General features: G+C 39.2%; 1 protein-coding gene across 6 annotated transcripts in view; it reads left to right on the top strand.

Moving 5' to 3' along the window:
* The window catches only part of LOC146583848 (multiple epidermal growth factor-like domains protein 11), a 238,881-nt gene extending 220,600 nt beyond the window's left edge, over positions 1-18,281 (top strand). Inside the window, exons 21-26 of one of the 6 annotated variants that reach the window (XM_085278281.1) lie at positions 2,112-2,345; positions 2,614-2,768; positions 4,166-4,235; positions 7,653-7,706; positions 10,308-10,526; positions 15,521-18,281. In XM_085278281.1, coding sequence (XP_085134407.1) covers positions 2,112-2,345; positions 2,614-2,768; positions 4,166-4,235; positions 7,653-7,706; positions 10,308-10,526; positions 15,521-15,726 — 938 coding nt within the window. In that variant the 3' untranslated portion in view covers positions 15,727-18,281. Of the gene's footprint in view, positions 1-2,111; positions 2,470-2,613; positions 2,769-4,165; positions 4,236-7,652; positions 7,707-9,111; positions 10,255-10,307; positions 10,527-15,520 lie in introns of those variants that run through there. The other 5 variants (XM_085278287.1, XM_085278296.1, XM_085278315.1 and 2 more) reach the window with 5 other exon arrangements.
* Positions 18,282-18,640: the final 359 nt, after the last annotated feature.

Here is an 18,640-nt window from a genome sequence, read left to right on the forward strand (position 1 = left end):
TGTACTAAGGTAGTAGATAAGACTGTTCCTAAAAGATGGAAGTACAAAGACCTCTCGAATAGACAGACAAGTGCAAATGGTACTCTGATAAAAAATATTAATGGTCTTTAGCTGAACCAGCAACCATTCACTTGCCAAGTAAACGTATAAACCACTACAATGACTGCAGATTGAATAACTGTACTATTTTGGTTAAAGGGGAAACACAGTAGCAAATAAAAATATACTAAATATGCAATTCTTAAATACTCCAAATGAAATGAAGTGGAAACAAAAATAATGACATGCAAGACTGTAAATACAGAATACATACTCTTAAGCAGCTGCATGATCACCCAAGCAAAGAGCACCAGAGTCGTCAGTTTGACTTCCAAGAGTGTGCGGTCATGGGCTGTGTCCCAATTAAGAGACTGCACGCTTGAAGTACGCATTTCAAGTGCGGTTACGTCACCGCCACGTGACGACGGCTGTCCCAATTCGAAGTGTGCTTCAAATGCATACTCCGTCGATTTCCCCAAATATCAAGCGTGGTCCAGTGCACGCTTCGTGGTCCCATATATCCCACAATTCATAGCGCGGCGGTGGGTGTGGATAATTTTGCCGCAAAATACGGCAGAAGGGAGCGGCCGAAGAGATTTTTTTTTCTTTTTTTTTTTTTCAAACTTTATTGAAATCATAAAGCGAACAGTCAGTCATTCCAGTTCAGTTTGTACAGTAGACATACAAGGCAAATAAGAGTAACAATATACAGCACAATGAAATAAGAAGGAGAAATAAATAAAGGATAAAAAAAGAAAAAAGGGGGAATGTGACAGACTCCATAACAACTTTGTACTTGAAAGTTGTGACAGCTCATTCGTTAAACATTTCTGAATGAACTTCAATCAATGATAAACCTTTTTTATTGGAAGTTAATTTAAGAGAGTTTAAGTAATATTCAATTTCAATCAAAAACAAATTAAATGATGGGGTTGAGTTTTGAAATTTACATTTATGTATGTGGAATTTCCCCAATAAGATGGAGCGGCCGAAGAGTGAACTAAAGTACTGAATATGACGTCACTTATTTATGTGCGAATGTGTAATAATTAAAGTCAGTCATATATCCACAAACACAACAAGCTGAAAGTCAGTGATATATGTGTGTATATATATATATCTCATAATAATCTGACAATACTATAATATTGGCCATATTATATTTACATTGCCACAGTGAGATGACTTTAGTCTCATGAACAACATGAGCTAATTTTTCTTTACTAGCTAATCTTATTTACTAACTAATCTTATTTACTAGCTAATCTTAAATGACTGTTCAGCACAGAAATGAAGCCCAACAATCATGTTTTACAGTCCTGTGGTCTCAGCCTCAGATACTCAGCTAAAGTGATGTCATGACAAAAATGAATGACCAACAAAACATTTTTCTCCTTCATTTCTGTCAAACAAAGCTGTATGAAACGTGTCTCGCGGTTAGTATCATGGTTGCTAGGCAACCTGAACAGCGCGACGAAGTGTATACCGTCCCATTTCACAAGCCTCTCACTTCCACACTTCTCGTACTTATAGTACGCACCGTACGTAGTACGCGTAGTGCGCGTACTTCAAGCGTGCAGTCTCTTAATTGGGACACAGCCATGGTATTGCAAGCTTCCAAGGGCGTACACAAGATCTGCACAGAGGGAGGGATTAATGCAAGGCATCAAACCAGAATCCACACTAGATGGCAGCCGCGAGCATCTGGCCATGACTGAATGCTTGACTCGGTTACCAAAAGTAGTTCAACAGCTTCATATTCGTGCTCAGCTCTCTGTTTACCTCCAAAGAAGATTATGGAACCCGTGTCACTGCAGACTCCGCCAGTTTGGCGGTATCACCCCACCCTACTCCTTAACTGTTTGCCTTTCATTATCTGTCCTTTGTAGATACATGCATTTGTATCATGGCAAAATACCAAAATAAAAGTCAATAGCACAATAAATTCAGTGAAATGAGAGGAATTTTATTCTGAAATTCTCATTCAGCAAAAAATGCCTGATTACACTGTACAGGTGATGTGAGTGTGTCAAACATTAAAATGCAGTGTTACTCATCTGTGTTCTCCTCAGCGGCCTTGATGATGGAGGAGCTGAACCCCTACACCAAGATGAGCCCAGCTCTGGCATCGCAGCGGCAGTCGACGGGGGCTGTCCTGGGCATCGTCTTCCTGCTGCTGATGATCATGGCCATGCTTGCTCTGGTGGTCTGGTTCCGTTATCGACAAAGAGAGAAAGGCCACCGTGTGCCTAGTGTCACCTATACACCTGCCCTGAACATCAGCTCCACTGACTACTCCCTCTCAGGTACGATATCCGTGTGTCTGTCCTTTTCATCTGACTGGTGTTATTTATGTTTAGAATGGCATACAACAGAATTCAGAGCAGTTGATGGTAATCGTAACCTGCTGGGAAATTACACAACCAACAGGTAAAGACAATGAATGATCCGTTTTTTCAGATCTGGGTGATTAAATTAAAGGTTAAATACTTTGTATCAGGTGCACTGTACATATATATGCATGTATGACACATAGAGCTCAGTATGTGAGAACATGTCTTGATGTTGGGGCAGCAGGGCTGCAGTGCACAGGCCTGCTTTCTTCTTCAGAGTCCTCTCCCAGTAGCAGCTCTTTAGGTGGCTGCTTCTCCAACCCCAGCTACCGCACCCTGGGGTCCTGCACCTATGCCACACACTATGCCAAGCCAGATAAGAGGAGTTTCGCCAAGGTGGGTTCAAAAACCTTTTATATTTTGCCCTCAGAAAGCTTTAAGAGTTTGTTTAATGAGGGGCTGCTAATAAATATACTCCAATTTTTTTTGTTATACAACAAATAAGTTTCTACTTTAAGGTTCAGTTCACCCAAATTAGAAAAACGCAAACTGATTAGTACCTCCTCGTAGCAATTAACTGTCTTTATTTAAAAGAAAACAAACAATTCAAAGGTATTCCTTAGGCTGTGCTGCTTTGAGGCTAACCTCTGTAGGTCAGGTACATAGAAGCAAAGTTGGATGATTTAGCAGGAAGAAAGACTTTTTTGCTAATGGGTATCTGTGTAAAAAATATTTGCCCCCTTCCTGATTTCTTACTTTTTGGATATTTGTCACACATTTTAATCATAGACAAAGATAAGCTGAGTAAATAAAAATGCAGTTTTTAAATGATCATTTCATTTATTAAGGGGAAAAAAGCAACCCAGTGTTAATCCATAAAGATTTAACTTTTTATTGGTGACCAAATTTTCAGTGCAATTTGTTTTGTCTTTTTCTTTCCTTTGCCACATCTCAGTCTAAGAAACTCCAGCTTAATGTGACGTTTTTAATCCCACCTGAACTAAATTGCCCTCAGTACAGATCTTACTGTCAAACTCTAAAAAGCTGATACAACAGAAAGAAAGCACAACAGCATCATATCCAGTCAAATGTGATCACCTCTATAAAATCAAAAGCACTTTGCTGGTCCCAAGGTCAGACTGTGCAAACTGCTGAAGAAAATAAAAATAGAAAGAACCCAACATATACAAAGTATGTGTACTAGAGTGAAATGTGAAGCCATCTGTCCAACAGTCAAAACCCCGTTACTCAAGCATACCAGAAAAGCTGCAGGAAGTCCAAACACCAACCTGATTGAAATGCTGTGGAAGGATCTTATGCTGTGCATAACAAATGCCTGCAAACCTCAATAATTTAAAGCAGTTTTGCAAAGACGAGTGGGACAAAATCCCCCCACAGGGATGTGACAGACTGATAAAATCATACAGAAGACGCTTACTGCGTTATTTCTGCTAAGAGTGGTTCTTCAGGCTATTGAGTCATGGGTCGTGTGCTTAATTTTCACACAGGACTATATGAGTTTTTGCTGTTCCACATTTATGGTTCCCTTCAAGAAAAAAAGGACTTTCTTTTTAAATTTATTTTCCTCAAAAACAAACCCATTTCACTCTACAGTATATACTCTCAACACACTGATTTACAGCTGAATTCGAATGTTTGTACCCTGTTACATCATCCTGTCTACAGCTGATAGAAGTGTTCATTTTTAAGATCGAGACAGTTTTTCTGAAACATTCTTTAAGAAGATGTCTTGTTTGTTTTTTACCTTTAATGTGTCTTTGTGAAATTTCCAGATGAAGACAAAGAAGCAACACAGGAACAGCGCTCCAGAGTGGGGCGCCTACTGCAACCTCAGTGAGCTCGGTCAGTCTTTTCTGCACCTTCAGCCTCGTTTTATGACCCACTGTTCTTAGCCAGTTGAGTTCAGATAATATTAGGCGGTTGGTTAATTTGCAAAATTATGTATATGACTCAGTATATCCAACAGTGGCCCTGTCGCTGGATGCTGCAAAAGCTTTTGATTGTGTTGAGAAGGATTATCTGTTTAAGACATTAGAAAAGTTTGGTTTTAGTGATAATTTCATCAGGTGGATAAAGATATTATGTGATTCGCCTTCAGTGCGAGTATTGACGAATGGGCTCATATCAGACCTATTCCTTTTACAGAGATCCACAAGACAGGGCTGTCCCCTTACCCCTGGGCTCTTTCTAATTGCTATAGAGCCTCTGGCACAAAAACTGAGAAATAATGTAAATATATTTGGAATTTCGATGGGTAATAGTCAACATAAGCTTCTATTATATGCAGATGATATGTTGTTACTTATGACCCAGCCTGGGAAGTCAATTCCAGCCCTATTAGAATGTATAGAAAGCTTTACGCTGCTTTCAGGGTATCGCCTCAACTGGGATAAATCAGAGGCAATGCCTATGTCAGGACACTGCCCCCATACTTTATTTAAACAGCGGGAGTTTCGGTGGTCCGTGAATGGTTTGAGGTATTTGGGGATACAAATTCCCTCGGATTACACTAAGATGGTTCGAGCAAATATGGAGCCAATGATTGAAAGAATAAAAATGGAATTTGGTAGATGGTCCAGAGTGCGTCTCACAATATGGGGTAAAATTAGTTGTATTAAGATGATGACTGCACCCATGATCTTTCATATTTTATCCAATATTCCATTACACATTCCAGATAAGTATTTCCAAGATCTGGACTTTTTAATCCGGCACTTTCTTTGGGGTAGCTCACCGCATCGTTTAAGTATTAAGAAACTTCAAGCGAGTGCAAAACCAGGAGGTTTTTCATTGCCTAATTTCCAATGGTATTATTGGGTGATGAACGTGAAACAACTTAGAGCTTGGTTACCTACTGCACCAGTTAAACCCATCTGGTCCCATATCCTATAATTGCAAATGCAAAGACATTGTGGTGTAAATTACATAGGGCAGGTCGCTGGGACTTTATTAAATCACCTTCGGCAACCTTATGAGGGAATAAAAGAATTCTAATTGGAGGGACATCGGTTGACTGGTTACAGTGGCGTAAAGCAGGCATCCTTAATGTATCAGATTTATTTGACTGTGGGACTAAATGTTTTTTAAGCTTTGATAAAATTGTGGAGTTATATAAGTTGAAGCGTAATCAATTCTGGAGATATGTCCAAATACATAGTTCATTATCGAAGTGGCTGGGAACCCCCTTGAGTTGTCCTGTGGGCGGCCCTGTGGAAGTCCTGCTCTCAAGATCACTCTTGGGTAAAGGCATCACCGCAAAGATTTATCACTTATTGCAAGAACGGTCAGCTGACCCTCTCCTTAAAGTTAAGGGCTACTGGGCCCAGGACATGGCATTGGACATATCTTCAGTTGAACGGGATTCATGTTTTCAAAATGTTAGTACTACGTATAAAGAAACAGGCAGTAGATTTATTCAACTTAAGATAGTCCATAGGTGGCATCGAACACCGCAACAATTGTATAAATGGAACCTGGCCTCTACGGACGAATGTTGGAGATGTGATGGTCAAAACGCTTCGATTTTACGTATCTTATGGAGCTGTTCGGCACTTCAGGATTGGTGGGAAAATATAATGGAGGTAATTTTCAGTGTTTTAAAAAGGAGATTTGGTATCTCACCAAAACTGTCCATACTTGGTATAACCACAGAACTTTCTGATGGAGATTTTTCCAGTTATACAAAAAGATGGATTATTCTGGCTCTCACTACGGCCAAACAGGTGCTGCTAAGACATTGGCGGAAAAAGAGTCCCCCTCCCTATGAAGAGTGGCTAAAGACAATGGCTAAGTTGGCGTCTTACGAAAAAGTGACTTATGGTTTATTAGACAAATTGCATCAATATGATTGTATTTGGTCCCCTTTACAAGCTGGCTTTCTGTAACTTGAAGAACAGGAGTAATGACAGGGTGGTGGTGTGGGGATTGGTGTGCGAAGAAAGAATAGGATAACTTCCCTTTGTTTTGTTTTTTTTTTGTTTTTGTTTGTTTGTTTTTTAAACTATTTATTTATTTAGTTATCCTTAAGTTCTGTTATTGAAGTTTAAAATGAAATAAATAAAAATTGTTGGTGACAAAAATAAAGACATTGATTGCCACATGATGTCATCAGGATGCTGTAGAAGCAAATCTGAGTAAACTGATTAAAGCCTGTTTGTTTGTTTGTTGCTCCAATATGAACCAAGTTTACACTTAAGTATCATTTGCCATGGAAGGTGAAAGTTTCCCATGCGATGTGCACAAATGGACTCTACATAAGCTCATGGACAGTGATCAAATCTGTGCTGATAAGACAGACATTCCCTTTGCTCTTTTTATGGTGTCACTGATTTCCAAGTATTTAGGATTTTTGATTCACCACACAGCCTCTAACCATGCTGGCATTTTTGGCATTTGGTAGAATTTTAGCTTGTATTTATGAATGCGTTGATGTTCACCAATAATAAGTATCAGAAGTATTTCTGAGCAGTGATTGATGTTTTAATGCAGTGCTTTCTAAACCATCAAAGATCATGATTATTGAATATTCTTTTTTGGAGATTTCTCTGCTGAATCTTTCAGCAGATTTTCTAAAATGTGTCAATATGTTAAACAGGTTTCAAAATGTGAAATATCTTTGTACCTGTGGTCCATCATCAAATGTGAGATTTACAAGGAGGGAAAACAGTACACCTCTCTGAACAGTGTCTGGGAGGCTGTGGTTGCTGCTGCACGCAATGTTGATGGTGAACAGATCAAAACACTGACAGAATCCATGGATGGCAGGCTTTTGAGTGTCCTTGCAAAGAAAGGTGGCTATATTGGTCGCTGATTTGTTTTTGAATGTCAGAAATGTATATTTGTGAATGTGGAGATGTTATATTGGTTTCACTGGTAAAAATAAATCATTGAAATGGGTATATATTTGTTTTTTGTTAAGTTGCCTAATAATTATGCACAGTAATAGTCACCTGCACACACAGATATCCCCCTAAAATAGCTCAAACTACAAACAAACTAAAAACTACTTCCAAAAACATTCAGCTTTGATATTAATGAGTGTTTTGGGTTCATTGAGAACATGGTTGTTGTTCAATAATAAAATTATTCCTCAAAAATACAACTTGCCTAATAATTCTGCACTCCCTGTACATTTATAGAGCATCTAAAATGTCAAGAACTATAAAAATTTCATGCGTATAAATAGATTTTTAAGAGGATTTTAGCAATGTTCTTTATGATAATCATATAAATCTCGTGGTCTTTCTTTTCTTTGTGCAGGTGTTTACTGCATTAATCAACGTTACAGCTACCACATGGAGCCACGCTACAGAGGTACTGTGCCACACAGGGCTCTCGTCACCTGACAGGAACAGTTAGCTAGTGACCGTTTCTCTTGCATTTAAAACCCCAGCTTCTTGTGGCTTGTGCTGAAATATCCAAACTGCATGTGACACAACAGGAGACCTGCTGATTATACTGATTCTACAGGAAGTCCAGTTTAAAATGACCCTTTTATGTGCCAATCATCTAGCACATCATCATCTTATCTTATGTTAGATCAAGTTCCAAGTGAACAGTTATTTCTTAAAGTTGATGTGTTTGAAACATGAAAGGCAGCAACTCTGATATGTATAAATTGTAATGCTCTGGATCTTTCCAGAATGCCAGCTCTTGTGGAGTTAAAGAAATGCTTTATAGTTACCTACTCCAAAAGGTTTTCACCACAAGGCGTGCCTTTTACCACACCCCCTATTAGTAATAACTAATACTTTGTTCACTGCATGTTACTCCCTGGTCTAGGGGTACTGGAACACAACATAAGGTTTATAAGGAAAATGACCCCGCCCTGGTCCCCAACACCGTACCCAGAAGCTGATGTGTCTAAACTGAAGCTTAAGTTAAGTTAAGCTTCAGTTTAGACACAATAAACCACCTTTCACTTGTAAATCAGCTTCTGGGTATGGTTTTGGGGATGAGGGTCATTTTCCTTATAAACCTTATGTTGCGTTCCAGTACCCCTAGACCAGGATGTAACACTGCACCGTCCTGTTTTCAAACGTGACACGGCCCAGCAACAGGCAATAGGCAACCATTTTTTCTTGCCCTTAATATCTATCAAAGCACTATAGAGAAGGACAAGTAGAAAACCACAATGTCATGTGCAGGAAAGCTCTAGTCAGATCTCTGGAGGCTTCTGATCACTTCAGGCCCTAAAGATCTGCTGCTACCATCTGGGGTCTGATAACACAGGACACCTTCAGGGCTCATAGAGTGGTGAGGTGTAGGCATGTGCTTTTATTGTTGCGATTTTAAGTTGTATGAAATATTTGTTTTAGGGAAAAGACAAAAAAGAAAATTGAACAGCAGCTGGTGTCGTCTCTTCTGTGAGTTAGACGAGAGCCGAGATTTGGAAATAAAACATTCAGAAACTGAACCTGAACTTTGGACTCACAAGTGCTGTCCATCAGCATCCACCCCTGCAACAACAGTATAAAGCTAACATCTTTATTTTTATCATTCCTGCGAGAATGATAAAAATTCAAATATAGGAAAACGTCTGATGTCTGACCACTTTAGTTGCAGCCTCACAGAGCTGCTCGCAGTGCAGAGTGTGATTTCATGTAGATGAAGAAAAAGGTGCAGCATGCCACACAGGTGGTGTTACTTTACTACCACTGTCACTGTTCCTCTTGATCCTTTCCAGCCTGTGCTCATAGATGTGTTTGTGTCTTTGCAGGGTGAACCCAACGTCTCTTCTCACTGTGTTTTTTTCCTCCCTGCTGGAGTCATCCTCCTGCTTTAACCCTCATCAGCCCCAAAACTCCCCTTGGAAACAGAATTCTCCTTCTCTATAACTGAATGCTCTCTTTGTGCCTTGATTTACATTTCCTTTATCTGCAGGTTTTAACCTCAGCTGCCCTTGAGTGCTGATGTTGGTGTTAAAATGTAATCTTTGGTGTCAAGTGTTCCAATGCAGACTCTAACATCCATGTTTCCTAAAGGAAAACTCCTCAGCTTTTTTGTTCTTTACAACAAATCCAACTAAAAGACTACACAGAATATGTATTGATTTTAGAGAGGAATACAGATTATTTTAAATTCTTTGTCGCTCCTACTTAACACATGTTTTCATTGCTTTAAAAAGGACTGAACGTCTCTCACTCTGTTGCTATAGAGGAGATGCACAGCTCCATACAGGCACACTCAGCTTCTCATTTTAGAGTTTGACTCTGGTCTGTTTCCCTCTTCAGTTACTTTACACTGAGCAAAAAGGTGAACAGAATACCTGCATGGATTAGACTAGGACATTTCCAGCCATCTAATGTCTTGAAATGCAACCTAAGCAATGGCAATTTAAAAATTAAAGTGTTTTTCTTATGCAAATTAATATTTTTACCATCTGAATTCCAAAAAGCTGACACTATATAGAGTGTAAATCAAAATAGAATGAGTTTCAAATCTAAGAAATCAATATATTATTCACAATAGAACCTAGGAAAAAAATATCAAATATTAAACTGAAAAATAAAATAATATTATAAGAAAAATATTGCAGCATTTTTATTTGATGGCAGCAACACATATATCAAAAAGGTTGTGACAGAGACGTGTTTACCACTGTGAAGTGTCTCATTTTCTTTTAACAGTACATGATGTGATCAGTTATCCAAGGAGAATTTGGTCACTATGGTAACTAAAATAATGACCAGGGATGCAGGAAATAGCTGCAGAGAGTCGTCTTTCTGATTTGACACACACACAAAAAATCATTTTATGAAAAGCTGGAGTGCTGCTGGGTTAAAATCATCAAAAATGATTTTTTTTTAAAAACAGCTTTTTGAAGAAGCTTTTTTTTTATTTTTTAATTAATTAAGCATTGAATAATGTCATACCACACAAGATTAAACACTCTGTGTCTCACTCTTTCCTTAGACTATGTGAAGAGTTCGTTGTCCAGCACCTGTTCCCTCAACAGTGAAAACCCGTACGCCACCATAACCGACAATCCCAGCCTATGTAAGCACTCAGAGAGCAGCTACGTGGAGATGAAATCACCAGCACACCATGAACACACGGCACACTGCTGTTCTGCTGCCATCATCAGTACGACTACAACCACCACTGTGCCTGCCAAGAATGTCTACAACATGGGTACATTTGCAGTGTTTTACATTTGTCTCCTGTTTTCGGTTAATAAGAACATTTTTAGGCACATTTGAGATACACAGTCAAAGTGCACATGCAGAGCAAACAGAGGTGCAGGTGGAGTTCCATTAGCACAGTGTTTGTATGGCTGAATAATATAACCCCAGGTTTGCATTAATAATTCCACTATTGTGATTAGTTTTACTGTTTTGTACTAAAGTATACTCTCCGGCCACTTCATTAGATACACCCGTTCTATTGCTTTTAAACACAAATATTTAATCAGCCAATCACATGGCAGAAATGGTGCCAATCCTGTCAACTAAAAAGATGAAACTGTGGATGCAGTTCTCACCAAAATCAGGGGACAGAAAACTGGAAAAACATTGCTGAGTCTCACTTTCTGCTGCAATATTCAGACAGCAGCATCAGTAAACAGTGGAGATTCCAGTTGAAATCTTGAGAGAAAAATACAGAGAATGCAGAGGTGGACAGAAGAAGAAACAGAGAGATGACAGCAGAGAGTATTGGAGAAAGCACAAGTTATAAGCTGCATCTGGCCTTTCTTATCATGTGGAAAGCACAATCATTGATGAATAAAGTGGAGAAGCAGCATTGGCAATGCAGAGGCAATGTTAGATAGACAGAGTTGATGTAGAGAAAGCATGGTATGTAACGATGTCACGCTGTTATGTTAAAATTTACCTTTTCAGCAGCTTCTTAAAGCTATACACAGAGAATTTAAGCCATTTTAAGGCAAAGGGTCCAGCCCAGGACTGGGATGGTGTAACTGATGACGTGGTCTGTAAGTGTAGATATCTGTTGAGTGAAAGGGACACTAAGCAAAAATTTAGCCTACAGCATCTGATGTCATGTCAGGTTGTCAGTCAATTCAATTCAGTTCAATTCAATTTTATTTATATAGCGCCAAATCACAACAGTCACCACAAGGCACTTTATATTGTTTCACTAGCTGGGCCCACGTCCTCGATTTAGGTTTTAGTAGATAAAGGTGAATGCTTGAACATGAATCGAGCGGCGGTTTCAAGGCCTTGAAGGGGACTGGTGACGGCTCCCGGGCCTGGCAGATCCCCATGTACTAAATAGAAGTGAAGAAGTTAAAGAATTGAAAAAAAGGAGGGACGGAAGGCGGGGCACGTAAACGAGAATGAACAGCTCGCAGAACTGGGGGAACCTATAGAGATGAGAACCGGAAGGAGCGTGTTTGGAGGTGTGGTCCCGCTACTGAAATTCCAATACTTAATCTCCAAAAGGTAGACTCTACAATAATATATACAGACAAAACCCAACAATCATATGACCCCCTATGAGCAAGCACTTTGGCGACAGTGGGAAGGAAAAACTCCCTTTTAACAGGAAGAAACCTCCAGCACAACCAGGCTGACATAAGCTTTGTTTGGGGTGAGAGAAGGAAGACAGGATAAAGACATGCTGTGGAAGAGAGACAGAGGTTAATAACACGTATGATTCAGTCCAGAGAAGTCTATTAAAACATAGTGAGTATTGCCATTTTTTTCATTGCTTAATTAGCGTCTTGCAGCCCAACAAACAGCATCTTTGCTATCCTTTCTGTACGAGTCACCGCACTACACTAATAAAACTAGATCACAGAAAAATGTATAGTTCAGCAGGTGGAACTGAACCATGTGCTTTCAAGTATTTTTAAGGAATTCGCATGATAAGGTGGGGCCAGGTTTCACAACGAGTTCACCCGAAACTCTGGCTGATTGGGACCCACACCCAGTTTCACACCTTGGCTCAGGCGATTAGAGGATCATCAGGGGGTCCTTTGTCCCTCTGTGGGGGGAAACTCCCACTAGGTTTATATCTGGGACTCTCCACCATTTAACCTTAGAACTGAAGAAGCTTCTCGGATGAGAGGTGAAACGTCTTCAAGCAACTTAAAGAAGTCCAGACGCTTTTCTTTGCAAGCTCCTTTGACTACGATGACTACGATGACTGAGAACCTTCACAGACATATTTTTATTTTTGAAGTTTTTTTGCTCCTAGTGATCTTCACTTTTGCTCCCTTCCCTTTTCCAGCCCACTTGTCAACCAATCAGCAATCAGCAGACTTATAGGTAATCCTTGTACATTAATGCACAGTTGTGGTTATGGAGGATTGCATGGGCTAATGTACTGACTAACCTCCTTGGAGAATGTGTCTTGGCCGTGTGCTAGAACCTCAGTTTTACCAGAATTGCGATGGAGGAAGTTAGAGCATATCCAATTAGTAATGGCAGAGAAAAGTTTGTTGAGGCAGGGGAAGCTGTTAAGGTTGTTGGGTTTGACAGAAGGGTATGTCAAAACCGTGTGTCATCTACATTAAACTAAACCCATTAATGAGATGGCCCAGGAGTAACATATGTTAAAAAAAACTGAATTGGTCCAAGGATTGAGCCCTGGGGGACTCCACATGCAAGCAGTACAGATGAATGCATACACTGATTAATAGAAATTCTGAAGTATCTGTTTGATAAGTATGAAGAAAACCATCTGAGGGCAGTACCAGTGGTGCCAACCCAGTTTTGTAGTCTGTTAATAAGTAGCTTGATCAACAGTATCAAAGGCTACAGATCAGTCGAGCAGAACTTGAATGGAATGCTCACCTTTATCTGAGTGCATTACAATATCATTTTCAGTAAAGCTGTTTTAGTGCTGTGGTTTTATCTGTAACCACAAGAGAATTTATCAAAGATGTTTCCTACAATAATTTGAAGGAGCTGAAGAACAACAACTTTCTCAAGGATTTTGAAAATAAACAGGAGTTTGGAAATTGGTCTATAATTATAAAAACAGTGGGATCTAACAAGGAAAGACACTGGCTGTTTTCAAGCAATCTGGAATGGGGCCAGACACCAGGGGGATCATGACATTATCACAGAATTATGACACTCTGTGGTTCAAGTGTTTGAATTTGATGCCTGTAGTACATTTTACTAAGTTTGGACTTGATTGAAATAAGGCAGAAGAAAACTTATTTTCTTTGTTGACAACAGCATTGTATCTGGTTGTTCAGTGATGACGCGACGAATCCTAATTCCGGGCCTAAAGTAATAATAATAATAATAATAATACATTTTATTTGAGGGCGCCTTTCAGAAACCCAAGGTCACCTTACAAAACACACAATTAATAAAAGGAACAATAGTCATAAAATACATAAAATAAGTTAAAATTACAAAACAGAGCGTGACAACAGATAAAATCAGCATTAAAGCGAATAAGCCAGTTTAAACAGATGTGTTTTGAGCTGTGTCTTAAATACGGAGAGGGAGTCAATATTTCTTAGTGCAGGAGGAAGAGAGTTCCAGAGCCGAGGAGCAGAGCGACTGAAAGCTCTGTTCCCCATAGTAATAAGGTGCGAGGATGGAACAGAAAGATGAATAGCAGATGATGATCTAAGAGGGCGGGAAACAGTGGTGATATGGAGCAGGTCACACAAATATGAAGGAGCAGATTTATGGATACACTTGTATGTAAGAAGTAAGATTTTAAAATTTATCCTGGCTTCTATGGGCAACCAGTGAAGCTGCTGAAGAACTGGGGTAATATGAGCACTTAACGGAGTACGGGTTATAATCCAAGCTGCAGAATTTTGAAGAAGTTGGAGTTTATGAAGGGACCTTTTAGGGAGACCAAATAGGAGGGAATTACAGTAATCAATACGGGACGTAATAAGACTATGGACAAGGATGGCAGCAGCATGGGGAGTAAGGAAGGGACGGAGTCGGTGAATATTACGTAAATGGAAGTAAGCAGACCGGGTTATGTAATTAATGTGAGACTGGAATGAAAGAGTATTATCAAGTATGACACCCAAACTCTTAACCTGAGGGGAGGGAAGGGTGGGAGAATTTTCAACGTTAATGGAAAAGCTGTGGGATTTGGTTAAGATAGATGGTGAACCAACAAGTAAAACTTCAGTTTTATTACTGTTAAGTTTGAGGAAATTGGAGGAGAACCAGGATCTAATCTCAATAAGACAGTCTGAGAGGGAGGTAGGTGGGAGGGATGAATTGGGTTTAGAAGAAAGGTAGAGCTGGGTGTCATCGGCATAACAGTGAAAATTTATGGTTTTAACTAAGGTTAAAGTTAAAGTAGTAGGTTAAAGTAGTCTGCGTTTAATATGGCTTTTGTGTTGTTAACATGTTTAATGTTTTGTATTTTCTTCTATTTAATCTCAAAAAGCTCCTAAAACAGTCAGTGATCACTGTTGACCTCCCTCGGCTTTTATTACCACTAATCATTTATTTAAGCTCAGTTTTTAAAACCTTAGGATGTAACTACAGCCCAGCCCATGCAGCAGTATATGAATGACTAACCTCGTATTGTGGATGGATTATCTCAGTTGTTCTCCTGGATGAAGTTTGGTCCTTTTACAGCATCCTGCCATGCGATTACATTTGTTCCTGACCACCGAGAAAACTCACGTTAACTTTTATCGAGTGGAAAAAAAGTTAGCTTGTTTATATTATGCTAACATAGCTGTGTCGCTAGCGGTCACGTAGCACATCATTATATACCAGCTAGCCAAACTTCAGTAACCCTACAAATGTCACTGCTGTTTAGTTTTCTGTCTTCATTTATGCTGGAAGTGATAGCAGAGCTGTACGTTTTAATTTGTTTCCAAAACCCCGCAGTCAGGACATGCTATATTGTATTTAGATAGAAGCTAGCGAGCTAACTCCCTGCTAACTTCTAACTCCGTTAAATGTCATAAATTCCGTTTTCATGGATGCCTGGATGTTAAACTCAATTGTTACACCTGGTAGAGCAGAACGCTGATCATTTTATTAAAGATGAAAGACTTTAGACAGTTTTTCAACTCTCAGTAATGCCATAGTGATCGTTTGATATATGGACCTGCAGCGGAGTTTAGGCCCAGACACGGCTAGTGACGTCAGACTGAACAACCGGATTGTGTAAATTATATAAATGAAATAAAAGACCCACTCTCTTGGTTTTTGTTCCCCCAGAACCAACCATAAGTATTGTGCCGGCAAGTGGTGCTGCAGTGGTTCCCAGTTACCCTCAGAACCCATACGACCTCCCCAGGAAAAGCCACATCCCGAGCCACTACGACCTGCTGCCAATGCGCCCCAGCCCCTCCCACAGCCACAGCCTCACCCTGAACAGCTGCAGTCCCCCACTGCCCGGCAGCCCCACCAGTTCCCTGCTCTAGGGCCCCCCAACAGGATCCAGTGCACTCAGAACTAAGAAACTGAAGTATGAAAGTAGAAAGTGTTTTGACACTGATGAGTAAATACAGGTTGATATTTAAAGGATGGAGAAAATGTGTTGCTGGGACTAATACTTACTTATTTATTTTCTAAGTAGCATTTTATTTGTTTGTTTTGTTTGTTTTTCTTTTTGTTTTGCAGTGTCCAGACTGCTAGACGGCTGTTTGACATTTTACTATGATATACCAACCAACCAGTCTGAGCTGTTTTGTGTCAGTCACCAGTACATCTTTATATTCTTATTTTCACACCAAAATTGCCAGCAGCGGGGTAATACAAGTACATATACACATAAATATACTCGTTTCAGCGGTTTTTGAGACATCTCGACTCAGAAGATGAATGTCAAAAAAGAAACTGACTTGCTCACGTAAAGACTGCAATGGCTGTGCCAAAGAAAGGACTGAGGCCCACTGTACATCTGCAAAGACTACTTTATTTACTAGCATGTTAGGTCCAAATGAACATCATGTGGGCATTACGGTTGTGCTGTGGGAAAGAAATCCAATGGACTCCTCCGAAGAAAAGGCTCTCTATCCTTTTATTTCCCCAGAAAAAAGGACTGAGAAAAGGACAGAAAAAAAGATAACTGGAGTATCTTCAGACTTACAGCACCTGTATAGTATTTTATACACACTGTTTCTTATTTCGTGTTTACATATTTAAAGATCCTGCTGGGGTTCATGTTTTTGCTCAGAAACGTTATTTTTTGTATGTACTGTAGACAAAGTGGTGTATTTGATGTACACTTACTGTACACCTCGTGATTATAGTTGTAATTTTTTTTTCTTTATGTTGAGCTTATTATACATGCATGTAAAAAGGTGATTCAGGGCATAATGGTTAGTGAGGAATACCCTTATTCTTTGGCTTTTATTGTGATCATGGTCAGATGGCTAAGCTCTTTTGCTGATAATTGCCATGCTACTGTGGACATGCCATTTGGAACATACTTCTTGGAAATATAAATATATTTTAGGTTGGAAGTTGTGGTTATAACAGTTCTGTAGGCAACTTCCCCCTTCCCTGATTTTATTGTAGAGTCGCTAGAGTTTTGTTACTAAACACAATTAAATGTGTTTTCATGTAGCTCTGACAAAAATGTGTTATGCAACGTAGCAGTAACTTTAAAATGATAGACATACAATCACTTTAAATATTCAGACTGCTCTCCTTTTTTACAGATTATAGATTTACACTATAATTGATGAAATGATAGATTTTCAGTTATATTTATTCATCACCTAATGCTTAGAAATGTTTGAATGAGTTCAACTAATGTTATTTTAACCCAACCAGTTAACTAAAACAAGCTGAAGACTTAAACCAGGCTTTTAACTGGCTGAAACTCATGAAGACCAACTGCTTACACAAAGGAATGAATTAAGGATTCACAAATACATTTTTATTTTGTCTTACAAATACATTGTTTCATCATAAATTTGCATTTACAAAGTGCGCAAAAGTAAAAGGGTCTGAAGCAACTAAAGTTCGGCTGTAGCAAACAGCAATAAGAGGACATGTTGACAATCTTATGTGTACAGTTTGCTATCCCAATGATTTGGTTTCCTGTTTTTGTTCTATTTGCTCTGATTTATCTTGTTTTTTTTAGTGGTTTGATATGTTTGATCCAAACAATAGTTCATGTGTATAGGTGTATGTAGTGCTGCTTACATTTTTGGGGGGGAGGGTGTGTGTTTGTTTTTTTGTTTTTGAAAACCCTGAAATGAATAAAGTCATGACAGCTCAGGAGAGTGGTGTCATATGTTGATTTTAAAAAACAAACAAACAAACTCTGTTTTCACCTTTCATCCAGAGATATAAAGCTGCAGTCATGTGGTGGAATGTTTCTGTTTTTAATGTTTAATGTTTACCCAGAAGTTTGGGAGTCCTCCTTTTCCTGTAAAAATGATTCCGTTTGCTAATCAGGTCTTAATAGGGGGCCGCACGCCTGCCCAATGAGTTCATATCCACCATCTGGTCTTCTTGTGTGGAGTTTGCATGTTCTTCCTGTTATTACATGGGTTCTCTCTGGGTACTCCATCTTCCTCACACAATCCAAAGACATGCAGTTAGTGGAGCTGGGTTATTTTAATTCTAAATTCCCAAATTCTGGTTGTCTGTCTGTCTGTGTTAGCTTAGACTGGCGACCTGTCCAGGGTGAATGCTGCCTGTTGGCCTATGGTAGGTGGAAGATAATGAATTGCTGGGTTTTAATAAAAGTTGAAGGTGTAATTGGCCAGATTTGAATTATTAGTAGTAATTTATTCTAATGGCATGATTTGCAGATCTATTTTAATCACATTGTGTTTATTGTTTATTTGCTTCAGTTTATCCTGCTATCCACATTACAAATCCTGGAACTGTCAGTGGGAATCTTTTGATTATCCTATTAGATCAGAGTACTTAGTGAGGAATAATCATACCATCATTTCCATCACTAAGGCTACTTGGGGTCCACAGGAGACATCACACAGCTCCTGAGAGACCATACAGAATAGTAGTTCTGTGGGTGGACAGACCAATTCCTGTGGTTCAATGCCTCACAATATTCTTAACAATATGTTGTTATTCTTGAAGGCATAGTAAGGCTTTCTCATGCACAAAGAGTTTAACCTTGATAGTCTTGATGGATAACATTTACATTTACAATAATTGATTACACAGCGGTGAAGAGTAGACTTTATCAAAGTAGATGTCTTTCTGAAAGCGCTGTAACTAAGTTTAAGAATATAATCCACCCACTGTTATCATCTTCAATGCCCTGTACCAACACAGAGATGAGCAGCTATCTGAACACTGCTCCAACAGAGGTCAATTATCTTGTTAATAATTTCACCTCCTCACTACGTACGA

Source organism: Mchenga conophoros, linkage group LG1, assembly GCF_057382185.1.
Source record: "Mchenga conophoros isolate Kocher_MC1m ecotype Shallow Benthic linkage group LG1, M_conophoros_male_GT1.1, whole genome shotgun sequence".
Classification (NCBI taxonomy): domain Eukaryota; kingdom Metazoa; phylum Chordata; class Actinopteri; order Cichliformes; family Cichlidae; genus Mchenga; species Mchenga conophoros.